This window comes from Silurus aristotelis (genome assembly GCF_946808225.1).
Source record: "Silurus aristotelis genome assembly, chromosome: 3".
Classification (NCBI taxonomy): Eukaryota; Metazoa; Chordata; class Actinopteri; order Siluriformes; family Siluridae; genus Silurus; species Silurus aristotelis.
The window spans coordinates 29,303,201-29,323,378 of NC_139576.1; the positions used below are offsets into that span (position 1 = coordinate 29,303,201).

The window sequence follows — 20,178 nt, forward strand, 5'->3', positions numbered from 1 at the left end:
CTGCCATCGTCACAGCCCTATGTATTTATTTTTAAAATGTATTCTAAATAGGCCCATAGGCTCATAGGTTTTTTGTAAAAATAAATAAATAAAACAAATTCACAGCACCCCCTGTTCAAAATGACTTCCAGCAGCCCTGAGATCTTGTAACCTGGTTTAACCTGGTTTAAAACTCCACTGCCTCTCCTCTCTCCTAAACATCTCCACGCTTCTACCGGTATGTCATCTGGTCCAACCGACTTTCCACTCTTTATCATCTTAATCGCTGCTCTCACTTCCTCCTTACTAATCCTATCCACTTCCTGCTTCACCATCTCCACACCATTTAACTTTCTCTCTCTCTCATTTTCCTCCTTCATCAGCTGCACAAAATACTCCCTCCATCTTCTCAACACACTCTCCTCACTAGTCAAAATTTTTCTATCTCCATCCTTTATTGCTCTAACTTGTAGCAAATCCTTCCCAGCTCGGTCCCTCTGCCTGGCCAATCATTATAAATCCTTTTCTCCTTCATTAGTGTCCTTTTCTCCTTCGCCACATCCCTCTTTACCTGCTGCTGCACCTCCTTGTACTCCTGCGTAATTTTCTCATCACCCTGTCGATCCCAATTGTTTTGCTAACCTCTTTTTCCTTATGCTTTCTGCACTTCCTCATTCCACCACCACGTCTCTTTCTCTTCCTTTCTCTTTCCAGATGTCACACCAAGTACCTTTCCAGCTGTCTCCCTTATCACTTCTAGTTGCCCAATCATCCAGCACCTCTTTACCACCACCGAGCCCGTCTGACATCTTCCCTGAATCTCACACTACAGTCTTCCTCCTTCAGTTTCCACCATCTTATTCTTCTTTCAGTCTTCACTCTCCTCCTCTTCTTTTTCACCTCCAAAACTATCCTACAGACCACCATTTGATGCTGTCTAGCTACACTGTTCCCTGCCAACACCTTACAGTCTCCAATCTCCTTCAGGTTGCATCTCCTACATAGAACATAGTCCACCTGTGTGTACCTTCCTCCACTCTTATATGTCACTTTAGCAACTTTAAAACTTGCCATTAATATTCCCGAATGTTGATTATGTACTTGTTAAGTAAAAACCTGTCTATATCGTATTCCGAAGCAACATGGTTAACCTTTTTTTTAGTAAGGCTGAATAATAAATGTTTCTTATGTCCTTACTGGATCATTTGATTAATTTATTTTATTAATTTGTGGCATCTTTAAATAGTAATTTAATAACAGGTTATTTAAGGTCACCTAATTAACATCCTGCAATTCATTTTTACATGAATACATTTATGTATGTGGTTAAGATGGCAGCTTAGTGGTGCTGGGATTTGACTTGTTTGATTTGTTTATTAACCACTCACAATGAAAACAGTGATATAAAGAAAAAGATAAGAGATGTTTCATTATTTATTATAGTAACTGAATCCAAATTGCTGAGTTTTCATCTGAGCACAGTACAACAAGGTAAAATCTTGCATACTTAAAATGTAAACATTTACCTTTAAAAAATTTAATGTCCATTAAAGTCCATCAATGTTCAAACATAGTTTATGATGTTTTCTGCATCCATTATATCATTGCAATTATGATATAATGAATAATATTTCGTAATTATTTACATTTGCGGCATTTAGCAGTGTCCAGAGTCTCTAGCAATGAATAAATCTACACTGGTACACTTGATTACAAACTTAATATAAATATCTCTCGAATTCTACAAAGCAAACTTGAAAACTGACTGCTACCACATGTAAATACATTATATGGACAAAAGTTTTGGAACACCTGACTTTTCCAGACATATATGGCTATTCCCCAGACTGTTACCACAATGTTGGTCACACAACTGAGTAAAATGTCTATAGTTGTGGTAGCATTCAATTTTCACTTTCACCACCACGTCTCTTTCTCCTCCTTTCTCTTTCCAGATGTCACACCAAGTACCCTTCCAGCTGTCTCCCTTATCAGTTGCCCAATCATTCCCTCTTTACCACCACCGAGCCCCTGTCTGACATCTTCCCTGAATCACTACAGTCTTCCTCCTTCAGTTTCCACCATCTTATTCTTCTTTCAGTCATCCTACAGACCACCATCCGATGCTGTCTAGCTACACTGTTCCCTGCCAACACCTCACAGTCTCCAATCTCCTTCAGGTTGCATCTCCTACATAGAACATAGTCCACCTGTGTGTACCTTCCTTCACTCTTATATGTCACCCTATGATCCTCCTTCTACTTTAAATAAGTATTCACCACTGCCATTTCCATCCTTTTAGCAAAATCTACCACCATCTGCCCTTCCACATTCCTCTCCTTTAAAGCCATACCTACCCATCACCTCCTCATTACCTCTGTTTCCTTCACCTACATGCCCATTAATATTTTCAATAATTCTCCAATACTCATTTAACTGGGTGGGATTCTACATGTCCTTTTATAGAGGTCCAATAAACTGACTGCATTGGCATCGCACCCATTTGTACCTGTAGTGCTCATGTAGGAGATGTTCTAAATGCTCCAAAACCTCAAACTCCTGTAGTCTATAATAGACCTTATAAGTATCTAAAGTTTCAGGTTGCTGTTGGAAGAAAAGAAAAGTGGGTATATAAAGTTCTAATGGTCTTTTATAACTTATGTTATAATGTTATGATTTAGTACTGAAGCTTTAAAAATTGGCTTGATAAGTTGATTTGGGATTTAATTTTATTTGAGAACTAATCTGATCCAAGATACAGTTATATGTGCATGACTGGTGTATTTTATTATTATTATTATTATTAATATTATTATTATTAATATTATTATTATTTAAACTACTTAAGTAAATACGAGAATGTAATAAAATAACATTTACATTCATGTCCTCTTTCCTGACCACTCTTTTAAAACTAGCCTGCACTGATAGAATTTACAGGAAACCACTTAACGAATCTGAATTTATCAGTAACAAAAAAAAGTCACTGGGGTGAACCGAAATGACCACAGCTAATGGCAAGCGCGAGACCCTGTAATCGGTGCTTTTTAGACCCTGTAATCGGTAGCGCATGCGCATATACTTGCAGTTCAGTTCGGCGTCTTGGAGATGGCATACACAGCTAAAATTGGGCCCTCGGTGTTGAGTAGTGATCTTTCCCAGCTAGGGAGGGAATGCGAGCGGATGATGGAATGCGGCGCAGACTATTTGCACCTGGACGTTATGGACGGGTAAACTCTAACAGCTTTTTATTTTTTATAACAGCGTTCTCCGGTCTGCGGAGTAGCTTTAAGAGTGCAGCTCGCGCCATCAGTTTCACGAGCAAGTTAAAAGTCCATATCAGCTAACATTTGTTGTAATTGTAACTAATGCAGCACAGTCCAGGATAAAGTAAAATAGTTACTACTTGATTTAAGATGGATTTTTGGCTAGAACAACACTACAAAAACGGAAGTTAATGTAAACAGCGATTGTGAAACTTTAGCGGAACCCCTCCTTTCGCTAAGGTAAAAAAAAAAATAGTCCCTTTAGTGAGACTCTACTTCCTTTCTGTAAAAAAAAAAAAAAAAAAAAAGAAAAAAAAAAAGCTTAGTTTAAAGTAGATTAACTTGAAAGCTGAATATATTTATGAAGATAAACATGGATATTAATTTATGATAAAAATTATTTGAAGGCTTATTTCAATCGATATTTATGTAGAATTGCAAAGATAAAATATTCGTCTATGTTGTATATTAATAGGGTAAACTGGGACAGTTGAGGTGTAATAAGTATACTGGGACAATTGAATGTGCAACTTTAAAACTTGCCATTAATATTCCCGAATGTTGATTATGTACTTGTTAAGTAAAAACCTGTCTAAATCGTATTCCGAAGCAACATGGTTAACCTTTTTTTTTTAGTAAGGCTGAATAATAAATGTTTCTTATGTCCTTACTGGATCATTTGATTAATTTATTTTATTAATTTGTGGCATCTTTAAATAGTAATTTAATAACAGGTTATTTAAGGTCACTTAATTAACATCCTGCAATTCATTTTTACATGAATACATTTATGTATGTGGTTAAGATGGCAGCTTAGTGGTGCTGGAATTTGACTTGTTTGATTTGTTTATTAACCACTTACAATGAAAACAGTGAAATAAAGAAAAAGATAAGAGATGTTTCATTATTTATTATAGTAACTGAATCCAAATTGCTAAGTTTTCATCTGAGCACAGTACAACAAGGTAAAATCTTGCATACTTAAAATGTAAACATTTACCTTTAAAAAATGTAATGTCCATTAAAGTCCATCAATGTTCAAACATAGTTTATGATGTTTTCTGCATCCATTATATCATTGCAATTATGATATAATGAATAATATTCGTAATTATTTACATTTGCGGCATTTAGCAGTGTCCAGAGTCTCTAGCAATGAATAAATCTACACTGGTACACTTGATTACAAACTTAATATAAATATCTCTCGAATTCTACAAAGCAAACTTGAAAACTGACTGCTACCACATGTAAATACATTATATGGACAAAAGTTTTGGAACACCTGACTTTTCCAGACATATATGGCTATTCCCCAGACTGTTACCACAATGTTGGTCACACAACTGAGTAAAATGTCTGTAGTTGTGGTAGCATTCAATTTTCACTTTATTTGAACTAAGAGACAGAGACCTCTCCCAGCATGTTAATGCCCCTGTGCAAAAAGCGAGCTGAGCACATTGAGTCTTTTGGTCAGGTGTCCAAAATGTTTGCCCATGTATTAGTCTCAACAACTTTCACTATTTAGTTGTGTTTTTAGGTTAGAAAAATCTGGCAGTAATGTTTCGAATTCTGCAGAAGATTCGCAATGTTTTTGTGTAATTAGGATACTACATTATCATATTATGTTACAATATTGGTATAATATTATGTATGCAAATAGGACTCCAAACAAAATATAACGAGCAATTCTCCAATCTCTTTGAAGGCATTTTGTTCCAAACATCACGTTTGGCCATCCGATGGTAGAATGTCTCCGGAAAGCTGTGGGTCCAAATCCTTTCTTTGGTAAGTTGAAGTTTATTCCTTCAATTCTGTTATGTGGCGTGTATTGCAGATGGTGCAGATATATCAGATGTTGCGAATGGGGATATATACATTTTAACATATGCACCTTCATGCATGTAAATTGTATGCTTTCAATACTTTCTTAAATGTTTTTTCTATTGCTTTGTGAACATTCATTCATTCATTCATTTTCTCCCGCTTATCCGTAATTCGGGTCGCAGGGGCATCAGTCTAAGCAGGCCCCCGCCTTCGACTGCTGCCCAATTCTCACAGCACCGTCCCTTACGGTCCCTCCTGCAGGTGGTGAGCCCACGGGAAAACTTTGTGAACATGTACTTTTTAAAAGAAGTGATCTAAATTATGAAATGTATATCATAGTCATCATATTAAGATAACTAACCATATGCAGTGTATATAAAAAGTCTTTAAACCCCTGCAAGGTTCTGTGATATAAAATATAAAACTAAGACAAGACTAAACAATCTATACATTTCACAGAGCAGGCAGGAGAAAATGTCACCCACCAAGCACTTAGGTGGAGCTACCTGCTCTGCATAGCCAAGGGGTGGAATGATGAGATAAAGAGCCACACTGAAGCCAGATGGTAGATTAGATGTCAAGGAAGAAAGGAGTGCAACCTCCTAAGCATAGCCAGGGGGTGGCTCCCTGAATGCGATGGCCACAGTGACATCAGAAAGAAGAGTAGAGACCAAGGTGGAGCCTTAGGGGGAAGCAATGTCCATTGTGGAACCAGAGGGGAAGGAGGAGTAACATCTTTATTGGCACATGCAGTAAGAGCAATCTCATTGAATTTTGGTACAGCTGGGGCCTTTGTCCATGGAAGAGTTGATTAAAATTGTCAATACAAGATGGTCCAAGTTGGTAGACTGAGTGCTGTAATGTAAAAATAAAAGTGCTTTAATAAAGTGTAAGTTATAGGGTATGCACACTTACTAAACCAGGTTATTTTTTTACTTGAATGTTAACATTAAAGGTGGGTACGGTCTGACATGATTTATCTATGTTTCTCCTTAAACATATCAGAAAAGATCAATATAAGAAATTTGGTTTATACACAGTGGTGAAAAAAAATTATTTTCCAAGTAGGGCTGCAACTAATGATTCTTTTGATAATTGATTAATTGGATGAATCATTTTCTTTCTTTTTTTATTAATTGAATAAAAATGATTTTTAAATTAGTTTTTTTGCTTATTATAACTACATAAAACCCTGATTCAGGGTATTTATCTATAAAAGTGTAATAGAAATGCAAAAGCCACATTTTAAGCTTTAACTGTCTTTAATTTAGACGTTATAAATCTTATAGTAGCTGCTTGTTGAGGATTGCATGGGGGATTTCCCCTTTGAACAAATTCACTCATGCTGGGTTGTTTCTGTAAAAAAACAAACAAACAAAAACAGATTTTGAGTATGCAAGGTAAAGCAATTTGTTTAAATCAACATTTGTATTGTATTTTGCAGATTACAAGTTGATAACCATGCTTAAAAAAATTGTTTTGACAATTTTTGTAAAAAAAAAAAAAAAAAGATATTTTGTTCATTTGTAAGGATATTAGCATTTAGAATATAATTAATTACATTTTGTTTAATAATTAAATTATATATACATAAATTAAATATACAAACATTAAAAACAAACATTTGAACATAGTAAAACTGCAGTAAATCACATTTGAAAACATAAGTTAAGTAGTAGACGACAAAAGAAAAAAGAATGGAGAAACAGAGCAAGCTAACAGGCTTAATAAAAAAAAATATATATATATATATATATATATATATATATATATATATATATATATATATATATATATATATGCACGCACGCACTGGTGTACAAATTCATAAGCATTCACTAAAAACCACAACAGTGACTAAAAAATTTAATTGTTTACTGCTGCTGTTATTGGCTGCTTTTAGATTTAGTGTTTGTTTGCACCATTTGAATTAAATCCTTCACGATGTCACAAGCTTTAGTTTGTGCAATCACATAGTTATTGTGACATAGTGATTGATTCAGTCACACCAGAACGGCTCTATTGAGACTGTCCCGAAGTTAGCAAAAAAACAGTTTACAAAATAGCACTTAATTAAACTATACCATTTCATGATGAATAATGATCTATGATTATACAGTTTTTGCTCACCATGTTAATGTTTCGCCTTCATCCGTGACACCAGTGTGTTTTTTTCATGTGCTTATGCATCACTGTGGTATTCCATGCCACACAAGCTCTGCTTTGCATAAGTTCCAGGTACAGTTTTCTTTATGTTTAATATAAAATGCTTCCATGCTTTGGATGACTTGGGACGCACACACTTTTCCTGCTTCTGGTTGACCCTGTACTGTCCATTTTTTTCAAGTGGCTGTTGTCTTACTATCAAACAAACCCATAAACTGAGCAGCCCAACTAATCGATAACAGCATTTGTTGACAACGAATTTCATTATCAATTAATATAGATTCAATTGATTAGTTGTTGCAGCTTTAATTCCAAGTCCTCATTTTAATTTATTTTATTTTTTTTTATTAACAAGTTTAAAAGCATTTATTCACATACAATTTTGACCTATTTTTGACTAATAACTCAAGAAATCTCCACCAATAAAGAAATCTTACTATTGCAAATTATTATTTTTTTAAAATCTCCTTTGCTGTATATTTGGGATTGTTGTCCTGCTGGAAGGTCCGTCTGCATCTGACTCTGTCATCATCCTGGTGGATGGCAACAGATTTATCTCAAGAATTTCCTGGTCCCCTTTAACAGCTTACCTTTAATAATATGGATACTGCCTGTATTATGAGAAGAGAAAGAGCCTCGTACCATGATGCATGTGAAACTAAACTTCCGTGTTGTAATGGTATTATTATGGTCATATGAAGAGCCATTCCTCCTCCAAACCATGCAAGTGGTATTATTGCGAGAAAGACTACACTCTACAGTAATTTGAAGGCTTATATAACATTTGGAAAAGCCTTTAAATTACTGGTAGAGTTTTGTCTTTCTCTATCTCAAGATCTCAAGAATTATAGGACCAAATTCACTTATATTTATGTATATGTAAATTTATCACTGATAAGCAAGCCTGGGGTGACTGTGGCAAGTAAAAACTCTAAGATGGTATGAGGAAGAACCCTTGTGAGGAACCAGATTTTAAAGGGGAACCACTTCTCATTTTTTATGACACCAAGAGTAGAATTATAAATCATAAAAAATTACAAACACCAGAGACTGAGAAAATATATCATGAGCAATATTTATCATGAGTGTGTGATTGAATAATGACTTTTCTACAGTGTTATATAGTCATTTGCAGTTGTGGAACCAGGTGCTCCTGATCAACTCATAAATTAGCTCAACATCTAAAATCATTTTTGAGTATTAAGAGGTTGTTTATCCTCAAAGTCCACTGTCAAAATCTTCATGTAGTGGCATCCAACTAGAGCTGACACAACCTCTAGATGCCTCGGGATCCTCGCAGATTCAGTGGCATCTTTTTGAAGGTCTAAAATCTTCATGAGGTGTCACACAACTGGAGCTGGCTTAATTTCTGTATGCCTCGGGATGGGTAGAGATAAAGAAGCAGTGGAGAGGAATTAGTGTAGCTGCTGTTGTTCATAATATTAACATGCACAAGATGATGATGCGTATTTGATCAGATGTACTGGAGCACAAGGTTATGATATGTGATGTGTTATGTGTATGCCATGCTGAAGAGATACGTCGTTAATCCCAGTTTAATCTACGCTTTAACTGGGAGAGTGTGTCTTAGCTTCGAACACTGTCAGAAAGTCTATTCCCAAGTTTAGGAGCTCAATGTGAGAAAGATCTACCAAAGGTTTTTCACTGTTAAAATAAGTTACAGAACATTCTTCTAAACGAAAGTTGAATTGCTAGAGCTTCTGTACTGTTTTTTGGACAAGATAAGCAATATCTTTGTCTTATCAGAATTTAATAACAGAAAGTTGTGCCTTATTCAATCTTTTATTTCTATAATATACTCAGTTAACCGAACCATCTTGTAGCAAAAGTCCTTGGGAGCGCTTTTTGCATTTACCTATCATGATGTTTATATAAATTATATTTAGAGGGGAATAAGCTCTCTTTCTAAACTCTTAGCATGCACTAATCCAGCTCATTCCTTCCTTGATTTCTGTATCTGTGTAGATTTCTTGAGTTAATGCCAATATCTGGTCAAAATATTATTTGAATTGGAACTGCAATAAATAAATCATTTTGACATGTTGAATACTCCCCCCCCCCCCCTATTTGTGTTTATAATAATGTAATATGTATTTTTAACAAACATATGTGTGTATACACATCAGACTCTACAGGCAGGTTTCCATTAGAAATCATGACAATATAATTGGAGAAAGCCTGAACAAGTATGATTTATTTGGATTGTCAGGAGAAAACAAAAGGATCGGAACGATAAATCATTTCTGATATTTAAAAAATGGGAATAGATTAAAGGTAAATCCATAATTAGTAGATCAAGTTGAAACCTTAGAGACTTTCTTATTGCAAAATATATTCCATTATCTCTGTGTGTGTGTGTGTGTGTGTGTGTGTGTGTGTGTGTGTGTGTGTGTGTGTGTGTGTGTGTGTGTGTGTGTGTGTGTGTATATATATATACTCATAATATAAAATTCTGTGATTGCTTATGTGTAATAGTCTTCTGTGTTTACAAAAGCAATTTAGCATGTGCAGTACAATTATTCTGAGAAATAGAATTTACGTAGTGTTTTTTTTTTTTTTTTTCCTCAGACATGCACATGATGGTTTCCAGACCAGAACAGTGGGTAAAGCCAATGGCAGCAGCAGGAGCCAGCCAGTATACATTTCATTTGGAGGCCACTACAAATCCTGGAAGCCTCATCAAGGATATCCGTGAGAGTGGCATGAAGGTTTGGGAAGGTTTCAAGTTTTTAGGATGTTTTCTCACATAATTGAATTTCTTAATTATTTTTGTAAGCAGTGGACCATTTGAGGGAACTAAGCAAGTAAGCTAATTTATTGCGGTGTTCACAATGGTACAGTGGACTCCAAAGGATTCTCTGAAATTACATTTTATTGATTTGTTTCTGCATATACAGTGAGGAAAATAAGTATTTGAACACCCTGCTATTTTGCAAGTTCTCCCACTTAGAAATCATGGAGGGGTCTGAAATTGTCATTGTTGGTGCATGTCCACTGTGAGAGACATAATCTAAAAAAAAAATTCAGAAATCACAATATATGATTTTTAAACTATTTATTTGAATGATACAGCTGCAAATAAGTATTTGAACACCTGTCTATCAGCTGGAAATCTGACCCTCAAAAGACCTGTTAGTCTGCCTTTAAAATGTCCACCTCCACTACATTTATTATCCTAAATTAGATGCACCTGTTTGAGGTCGTTAGCTGCATAAAGACACCTGTCCACCCCATACAATCAGTAAGAATCCAACTACTAACATGGCCAAGACCAAAGAGCTGTCCAAAGACACTAGAAACAAAATTGTACACCTCCACAAGGCTGGAAAGGGCTATGGGGAAATTGCCAAGCAGCTTGGTGAAAAAAGATCCACTGTTGGAGCAATCATTAGAAAATGGAAGAAGCTAAACATGACTGCCATTCTCCCTCGGACTGGGGCTCCATGCAAGATCTCACCTCGTGGGGTCTCAATAATCCTAAGGAAGGTGAGAAATCAGCCCAGAACTACACGGGAGGAGCTGGTCAATGACCTGAAAAGAGCTGGGACCACCGTTTCCAAGGTTACTGTTGGTAATACACTAAGACGTCATGGTTCGAAATCATGCATGGCACAGAAGGTTCCCCTGCTTAAACCAGCACATGTCCAGGCAAGTCTTAAGTTTGCCAATGACCATTTAGATGATCCAGAGAAGTCATAGGAGAAAGTCATGTGTCAGATGAGACCAAAATAGAACTTTTGGGTCATAATTCCACTAAACATGTTTGGAGGAAGAAGAATGATGAGTACCATCCCAAGAACACCATCCCTACTGTGAAGCATGAGGGGGTGTTTTTCTGCACATTGGACAGGGCGACTGCACTGTATTAAGGAGAGGATGACCGGGGACATGTATTGCGAGATTTTGGGGAACAACCTCGTTCCCTCAGTTAGAGCATTGAAGATGGGTCGAGGCTGGGTCTTCCAACATGACAATGACCCGAAGCACACAGCCAGGATAACCAAGGAGTGGCTCTGTAAGAAGCATATCAAGGTTCTGGCATGGCCTAGCCAGTCTCCAGACCTAAACCCAATAGAGAATCTTTGGAGGGAGCTCAAACTCCATGTTTCTCAGCGACAGGCCAGAAACCTGACTGATCTAGAGAAGATCTGTGTAGAGGAGTGGGCCAAAATCCCTCCTGCAGTGTGTGCAAACCTGGTGAAAAACTACAGGAAACGTTTGACCTCTGTAATTGCAAATAAAGGCTACTGTACCAAATATTAATATTGACTTTCTCAGGTGTTCAAATACTTATTTGCAGCTGTATCATACAAATAAATAGTTTAAAAATCATATTGTGATTTCTGGAGTTTTTTTTTTTTTTTAGATTGTCTCTCGCAGTGGACATGCACCTACTATGACAATTTCAGACCCCTTCATGATTTCTAAGTGGGAGAACTTGCAAAATAGCAGGGTGTTCAAATACTTATTTTCCTCACTGTATAGTGAAACCCATTTTTACTGATTGATTGTAAGACATTCGTTCTACCTATAGAGCATGGTTTTGCTCCTTGCTCCTAAAACATAGTCAGAACTTCCGGTCTGTTGACAATAGTGTGAACACTTCTCTGTTGTGCAACTCCAGAGACCAGACCCTTCAGCAAATTTATCTGCCTGATAACTGCCAACCACAAGGCCACTCAGTCTAGGGGGCACAATTATAAATAGAAGTCTCTCTAGGAAAACCTGAACAAAAGGACGGAAAATCTATCCAAAGTCCATTCTTAAAAGCAGTATACAAATCAATTTCAATAAAATTGTGTGCTGATGGAGTCTTCAGTATTTCAGAATTTAATTAAGTTTTAAAATTATAGTATCCAAGTGAGGTCCATTGTATAATGAATGGACTTTAAAGTAAACTTATTTCAGGGCAATGTTTAGGCTATCCAGGTTAGGGCTGTAACGATTCCTCGAGTAATTCATTTAGTCCATTTAACTACACACGGCACACAGACCATTATTATTGACACACCACTTGATAAACTCTGGAGAGACAGGTAAACACAAGATGCTGTTGAATGATAAAATGGACGAATTAGGAGAAAACAGCAAGGGGCGAGGAGAAGATTCAGGACAAAGAAAATGACAAAGTTCCAAAGTTGGGATCATTTAAAACTAAAACATAAAGAAAACAGTACAGTGTGGTTACTGTTTTTAATTGAGTTTAAATAGTCCATGTTTAGTGGCTGATTTGTGTGAGGAAAATTTCAAGAAGCATTTCCCAGACAAGAATACCACATCACGATACTGTGTGAGATTTTGTAAATAAATACATGAGTGGTAATAATTAAAAAGTTTCATTAAACAACTGTTTCCCCATAACCTACTCTTCAAGGCCACTGTGGAGGGACTTTTTGAATAGTATTTGCATTTTGAAGTAATATGGCAATTAATTGCACTAAATGAGTTTACTTTTCACTGATATTCTAGTATGCAATTTCAGCAATAAAAATAAAATTTTTCTGAAAAGACTAACAAATTAGTCAAGTCAAGTAGGCTTTGTCATTTCAACCATATACAGTGCAGTACAGAGTGAACTTTCCAACAGGACCAAGGTGCTACAGCAAACAACATAAATCAACAAAAGGAAGACAGAACTAGACAGAACTCTAAACTAACAACACAAAGTGCAAATGTGCAACATTTAGTGCAAAAAAAAAAAAAACCTAAATGAAATTCCATTTCTCTCTCTCTCTCTCTCTCTCTCTCTCTCTCTCTCTCTCTCTTTCTCTTTCATTTATTATTGCTTTAATAAAGAAAAAAATACTCCTTATCAGATTGCTCTATTAATCGATGGAATAATTGTTGGAATACTCGATTACTAAAATCATCGATAGCAGCAGCCCTAATCCATGTAAAACCATTTCTTGATCTACTGAACGGGTGACAAAAAAATATCAAAATGATTGTATGGTTATACGCCAACCTAGATATGTCCTATGCCACTGGCTTGTGTTTAAATACATATAAATAAAAAAACAATAGAGGTGATCCGTAATTAAAAGATATGTATAGATTTTGCTATAAAACAGTACCTTGCTATAAATAAGTATTTCCTATCTAGTGTGAATTTTATTAATTTCATTAACTTTTAAACTAATAGTATCCAAATAAGGTTGTCCATTGTATGAAGAATACAATTTACAAACCTTGAACAGAACCTTTGAAACATCAAATTGTTTTTTTTTTTAGTATGAAGAGACACATCAATGTTTACATCTTCACACTGACAAGAGTTTGATAGATAAGTCCTGAACCAGGCCAGAGTAATTTTCTTTTTACAATTATAATAATTTGTTCTTCAGGACATGCATGTGTGAGAGAGATTTACACACAATTATGCCATGCCAATTTAAAAACGTGATGAAAAGAAAGTGTAAATAACCTTTGTTTAACCCATGTTCTAGTAGAGGGTTTGTCTTTAACTGTGACTGATTGTTGTAAACATTTGTGAAAATAGCCTACAGTTATTTATTAGTTAATAATTACTTTGTAGTCTTTTTATTAATAAAAGCCTTCACTATTATTTTGTTTCACTAGAGAAAAAGTCTACATTTCACTACAGTTGTAATTATTATTATTATTATTATTATTATTATTATTATTATTATTAATTTATTTATTAATTAATTATTTTTATGGCTCTGCTTTTTCATACTTTTTGTTTTATCCAATTGCATTTGGATATATATATATATATATATATATATATATATATATATATATATATATATATATATATATATATATATATATATATATATATATATATTACTAGAAACCTTTTGATCGAACGTACAGAAGACAGGCCAGTACATCAGATGCAAATGAATTTTCTGGTTATCCAAAATAAACTCCCCAAATAATAATTAAAGCTGATCCACTGCATAAATAATAATAATGATGTGGGTAAACATATTTTATCTATGGTATTAATGTTTAACTAGCAAATAAAATACCAAAATGTGTAGCTACAGTAAATCAGCTTTGCTAAATGTAAGCGCACTATTTCATGGACAGTTTATAAGGCTTTGAGCTGGCTAAAGCATGATGATTTTTCTTCTACCTTCTGCTATTTAGTTTCATGTTATCATACAAAGTACAATACTGGTCACAAGTTTGGGTACATTACTATTTTTTTAAGAGCGCTTATGCTCACCAAGTCTGTTTATTTGATTGAAAATACAGAACAAAATAGTAATACTGTGAAATATATATTGAGAAATATCTATAATTGTTCTACTTACAATTACAGTAGTTTCTGGACTATAAGTCGCTACTTTTTTTCCCACGCTTTGAACCTGGCTTAAACAATGTAGCGTCTAATTTATGGATTTTTCCTGGGTTTTTCACGGTTTCAACAACAACGTTCCTCTGACATTTGTCTTGCTTCTTACTCAAACTGTCAACAGGAAAGGCGAATAATTCGTCACGCTGAAAACAACCGGGCATAAAAAAAAACACTTCACCTGTGTTCTGAGCTGCAAGGCATCGGGAGAAAAGCTTCTACCGATGGTGATTTTTAAACGCACGATGATGCCAAAAGAAAAACTCCCGAGAGAAATTGTTGTCGAAGTCAACAAGAAAGTATAGATAATAGAAAGCCTAATGAATGAATGGCTGACACAGTGTTACGGCAAGTGACCGGGAGGATTTTTTTAACAGGAATATGGCATTGCTCGTTTTGGACAGCATGAGGGCCTACATAACAGTTTCTGTGAAAAAAGCCATCAAGAGGACAAACTCAACTCCAGCTGTGATTCCTAGGGGCATAACAATGTATTTGCAGCCACTCACCATCAGTGTAAATCGTGCATTTAAAATGGTGCTCCGTGTTCAGTGTGAGGCTTAAATGACAAGTGGGAAGAAATCCTTTACTAAAACGGGCCGCATGTGAGGAGGAACCTATGGTCAAGCCTGCCAGTGTATCTTGACAGCATAGAGCACTGTAAATAAAATCCACTATAATCAACATGTTTTGAAAGTCTGGACTGCTGCGTATTGAAGAGGGCAGAACGAGCTCGGCGGGAAATTTGCCTCCAGATGAAAATGACAAGAGCGACAGTGAAAACGATACTGAGAAAACGTCTCTAGGTTACGAACGTAACCCTAGTTCCCCGAGGGAACGAGACGCTGCGTCGAAACGCTATGGGAACGCCCCTGCATTGTCCACGCTCTGAACCACGTGTGAAATCTAGCTAATAGGCAAGCCGTGACGTCATAGACGGGCGACGTCGCGTAAACCAGGAAGCTACAAGATGGCTGTGCGGTGGTAGCGACATTAGCTTCTGCAAAGAGAGAAGGTAAGTGCCGCAGGGATGCAGGGAGTGTGGCACGGAGACGCAGCGTCTCGTTCCCTTGGGGAACTAGGGTTACGTTCGTAACCTAGAGACGTTCCCCTTCAGGAACTCGAGCTGCGTCGAACCGCTATGGAAACGAGTGTCCAATCACGCCACACTGACCAGACCCTACCGAGAGAGTAAGGGCCTCGGCAGCAGCATGTAGGACAGAGGAGCCCGGGGTGGCTTCGAGGTCAAGGCCATAGAACCTGACAAAGGTCAGCGGGGTGGACCAACCCGCAGCATCACAGATGTCCTGGAGTGACACTCCAGCGGACCCGGGCCGTAGAGGCCGCCACACTCCGGTGGCTCGAGCCCTGCCCCCGATCACAGCCAGGACCAGGACTTGCAGCTGAAAGGATGGCATCCGCTACCCACCTGCTTAACGTCCGCCCATCGGCCAGAAGACCCGCCCTATTAGGGCCACAGCAGACGAACAGCCGCACCGACCGCCTCCAAGGACTCGTCCTGTGGAGATAAGCACCCGGTGCTCGCACTGAACACAGTCGGGTCTTGTAACCCCTGGTCGGGGGGCTATGAACAGAGGAGGGCAGAATGCCTGTAACACGACACCTCGTGTGGGAGCCGTGGGCACCTCAGGCACGCACCCAGCATGTATAGAAACACTCTGGCCATGCCAGGGGGCAAACTCCAGCCGGGACGAGGCAACTGCCCAGTCCCAGACAGGCACTCTGAGTCGCGTCCCGGGCCTCAGCCTCCGGGCGCCGCTGAGGAAACGTGTCACCAATGGGTGCCTACCCAGCGAACACGGGAACCCTCAGGGTCGAAGGGGTCCTGTGGCAAACCGTACCCGCAAAAACTCCAGAACTGAACCGACCGTGCAGTCAACTGGATTCAAGTCACGGTTCTCACACCGTGACGCGAACAGTCGCCATAGTGCGGCGTACAACCTCCTCGTGGGGGGAGCTCTGGTGTGGAGAAGGGCCTCTACTACCTCGGTAGAGAGAACAGCCGCTATGAACTGCGCCCCCACAGGGGCCATAGCCACAGCTTCCACAACTCCGGGCGGGGCTGAACCAGGGTTCCACCTGCCATCGAGGTGCTACCAGGAGGAGACAGACTCCTTCCCGGCGAACTCTTTCCAGAACTCCAGTACGGAAAAGGCGTACAGGCGTAGCCTCGGCTAAGACCGTCCCATGGCAGCCACTGTCTTGACAGGGCGTCTGCTCAGACATCCAACCGTCGCGGGATGTAAACGGCTCTAAATGAGAGGAGTTCGTCCCGGGACCACAAGAGGACCTCTTGCACCAGTTGTTTGCAAGGGGCGACACCGGAGGCCCCCCTGGTGGTTAATGTACGAGACCACCGCAGTATTGTCCGTGCGGACCAACACATGGCAATCTCTCAGGACTGTGAGGAAGTGTTATAACCCCAACAACACTGCCAGCATCTCCAGGCAATTTCTGTACCACGAGAGATGTGGGCCGCTCCACAGACCCTGGGCGGAGTGGCCACTCATGACCGCTCCCCACCCCGTGCGGGAAGCATCCTTCGTTAGCATTACGCGACGACAAGGAGTCCCTAAACGGGGCCTCGGGACAGAACGTAGGGTCCTACTATGCATCCAAGGCTCAAAGGGCACACCGCGAGACCATGATGGTACGATACGGACTCCCTCTGGGGGAGAACACTTCTGCCCCGGAGCCACCACTGGAGGGGCCTCATGCGGAGGAGGCCGAGTGGAATTTCACTAGACGCTGCCTCCATGAGACCGAACAGCCTCTGGTACTGCCTCACAGTGACTGGCTGGCCTGCTTCTACCCTCCTGACTGCGGTGAGGATGACTACAAACCGGGCGTGAGACAACCGTACCCGCAACCCGGCCTAACCCTAACCCAGCCGACTACACCACCTGAGAGGCGGCGGATCCCCCCCATCCGCAGCGATCATACGGGCGGAATACGGGGAGCAAACCGCTGGAGAAAGCTGCGCCCTGAACACGACCCGTGGCAGGGCTGGCAGACAGTTCTCCTGAACCTGAACGGCAGGAGCAGCATACTGCGGCCATTGAAGCCTCCCGAGTGGCGGCGGATGACCCCCATCTGCAACAAACTTTCGGGTGGAATAAGGGAGTTAACCGCAGGAGGGAGGCAGCGTCCTGAACACCCTGTGGCAGGGCCGACAGACCGACCTCCCGGTAGTGCCGGGGAGGGACGGGCACTGTAGCATGAGGTGCACACCGCCCTCCAAGATGCAAGTCATCAGGCTTACGCACCACAGTCCGTTCACTAGAGGCGAGGACGATCCTCAGGTCGTCCAGCCCCTCCTCGGGCTCAGAGTGCCGCCAGGGGCCCCTAGGACTTCCCCGCGGGAATCGGGTGGCAACGCTCTCTTACCGGGCGAGGAACTACCACTGAAACGCCACCGCGGTCTCCTGAACCCACCAGCAATCGCCCTCATCTACAGCGTTACCAGGTCAGGCCAGGAGGGATCACCGTGGCGCTCAGAAGGAAGCTCACATCGTCCCCCATAGCAGGCCAGCCTGGTATGCCTGCAACACACTCATCGTGTGGAAGCAACCCGCAGCTTGACCCGCCGCGTAGCCCTACCTACCAGAGCCAAGCGACACTTCGTAGGCCCGTAGCCGCGCTACTTAGCGCCAATAACATTCACGCACAGCGAGAAACATCGGAAAAGCTTGCTAGCACACGGGCCTCCCAGGACCCAGACACCTCAGTGTGCAGATCAGCCTTCCTTGAGGCTGTGACACAGGGCGCAGGAAACGCTCAACCAGCTCACTGGGTGCACGCTGCTTCTGCTACACGACCGGCCAAGCTAGATCCAGCTCGGACCCGGCCCGTGCCACGACCTCAAGGAGCTCCATTGTGTAGGATGTTTATCTACTATTATGGTAGAAAGATATGTGAATCAAGCAGAAATAAGAGATTCGCTATAAGGATATATATATCAGGATGCTATTCTAGGGGTGTCCAGCAAAGCAAATGACTAGCTGTATCTGTTGGCATCTTAAAAGTATCTGTATTTAGATCTTTTTTTGGATACAACTGGGCAGGGCATATCCCTGAATCAATTGTGAAGTAAGAACACAAACCATGTACTTAAGATAAAGTAGAGATACGCTAGTTAAAATTTTACTCCAGTAAAAGTGCTCCCTTTGAACTTTCACTTTAGTAAAAGTGAATAATATTGCCTTTAAATTTACTTAAGTATCCAAAGTACTGTGATTTATTATGGATATAATATTTCTATCATTTTTATCACAAGTCCCTTACCTAATTAACTATGTTTGTGAGAAGACGCTAATGTTATTCTCAGCACACTAATCTATTAATAGAATGATAGAGTCAAACACTGATTGATTTCTATTAAAATGATCATGAGCCCAAAACCTCCTTTTCAACTACTTCATTAAATCACACAAATTAGGCCACGGGTGTTGTAGTGAGTTCGAGTCAGGAGTTTCTTCCATCATTTATTCTTCTTCAAATGTTCTGCTTGCTCCTGAACTGATGCTGAGCTGTATGTTGGTGTCAAGTTCAAAACAGAGCGTGTGCTCTACACTGATTGGTGGCCTGCTGTTTGCTTGACCAGTTAAGTTTTTATCCACTCATACATAAAAAGGAACGATTGATTTTTGCAAAATGTATTAAAGTCAAAAGTAAGATATTTGACTTTAAAATTTAGTGAAGTTAAAGTCTCCCCATCTGTGGCAAGGAAAAATTTCCTTAGATGTTATGAGGAAGAAACCTTGAGAGGAACCAGACTCAAAAGGGGAACCCATCCTCATTTGGGTGATATCAAGAGTGTGGTTATAAATCTTTAAAACAATACAACAGACTGAAGAGTGAGAACTAACATGAGCACCGGCATGTAAGATTATGAGTAATGTCCTTTCTACAATCTTGTACAGTCATTTGAGATTATGGAAACAAGGAGCTACTGAGCAATTCATAAAATAGCTCAACATTTGACATCATAATAGATTCAACAACAGCTTCTCCATGCCAGAGCCTTTAAACACTAAGAGGTCTAATGTCCAAACTCTACATGAAGTGAAATCCAAATGCTGCTGGTACATCTCCTAGATGGTTTGGGATGTTTGCAAGCACAAGTTGATAATGTGATCTGATCAGATGTACTGAAGCTAAAGGTTATGATATTTGATGTATGTTATGTGTAGGCCTTGCTAAAAATATACGTTTTTAATTAGCACTTAAACTGGGAGAGTCTGAGCCCCAAACACTGTGAGGAAGACTATTCCAAATTTTGGAGCTAAATGTGAGAATGCTCTACCACCTTTAGTGGACTTTGCTCAGTTCAGAGTTTTGGGATTGCAAGGAGCATGACGGGTTGTAGCGTGTAAGAAGACTGGATAGATACATGGGATCTAAACCATTTTGGGCTTTGTAGGTAAGTAACAAAAGTTTGTAGTCGATTCGAAACTTAACAGATAGCCAGTGTAGGGATAATAAGATTGGGGTTATATGATTATATGGGGTCGCCACAGCGGAACATCTGTCTCCATATGCAGGTAGTTGGGTTGAAAGAGGCAGATGTAG

At 39.5% G+C, this 20,178-nt stretch overlaps 1 protein-coding gene across 1 annotated transcript in view; it reads left to right on the forward strand.

Moving 5' to 3' along the window:
- Nucleotides 1–3,038: 3,038 nt before the first annotated feature.
- The window catches only part of rpe (ribulose-5-phosphate-3-epimerase), a 31,357-nt gene continuing 14,217 nt past the window's right edge, over nucleotides 3,039–20,178 (forward strand). The window contains exons 1-3 of the mRNA XM_083537830.1: nucleotides 3,039–3,209; nucleotides 4,954–5,033; nucleotides 9,828–9,967. Of these exons, the coding sequence (XP_083393956.1) occupies nucleotides 3,088–3,209; nucleotides 4,954–5,033; nucleotides 9,828–9,967 (342 nt within the window). The 5' untranslated portion in view covers nucleotides 3,039–3,087. The remainder of the gene's footprint in view (nucleotides 3,210–4,953; nucleotides 5,034–9,827; nucleotides 9,968–20,178) is intronic.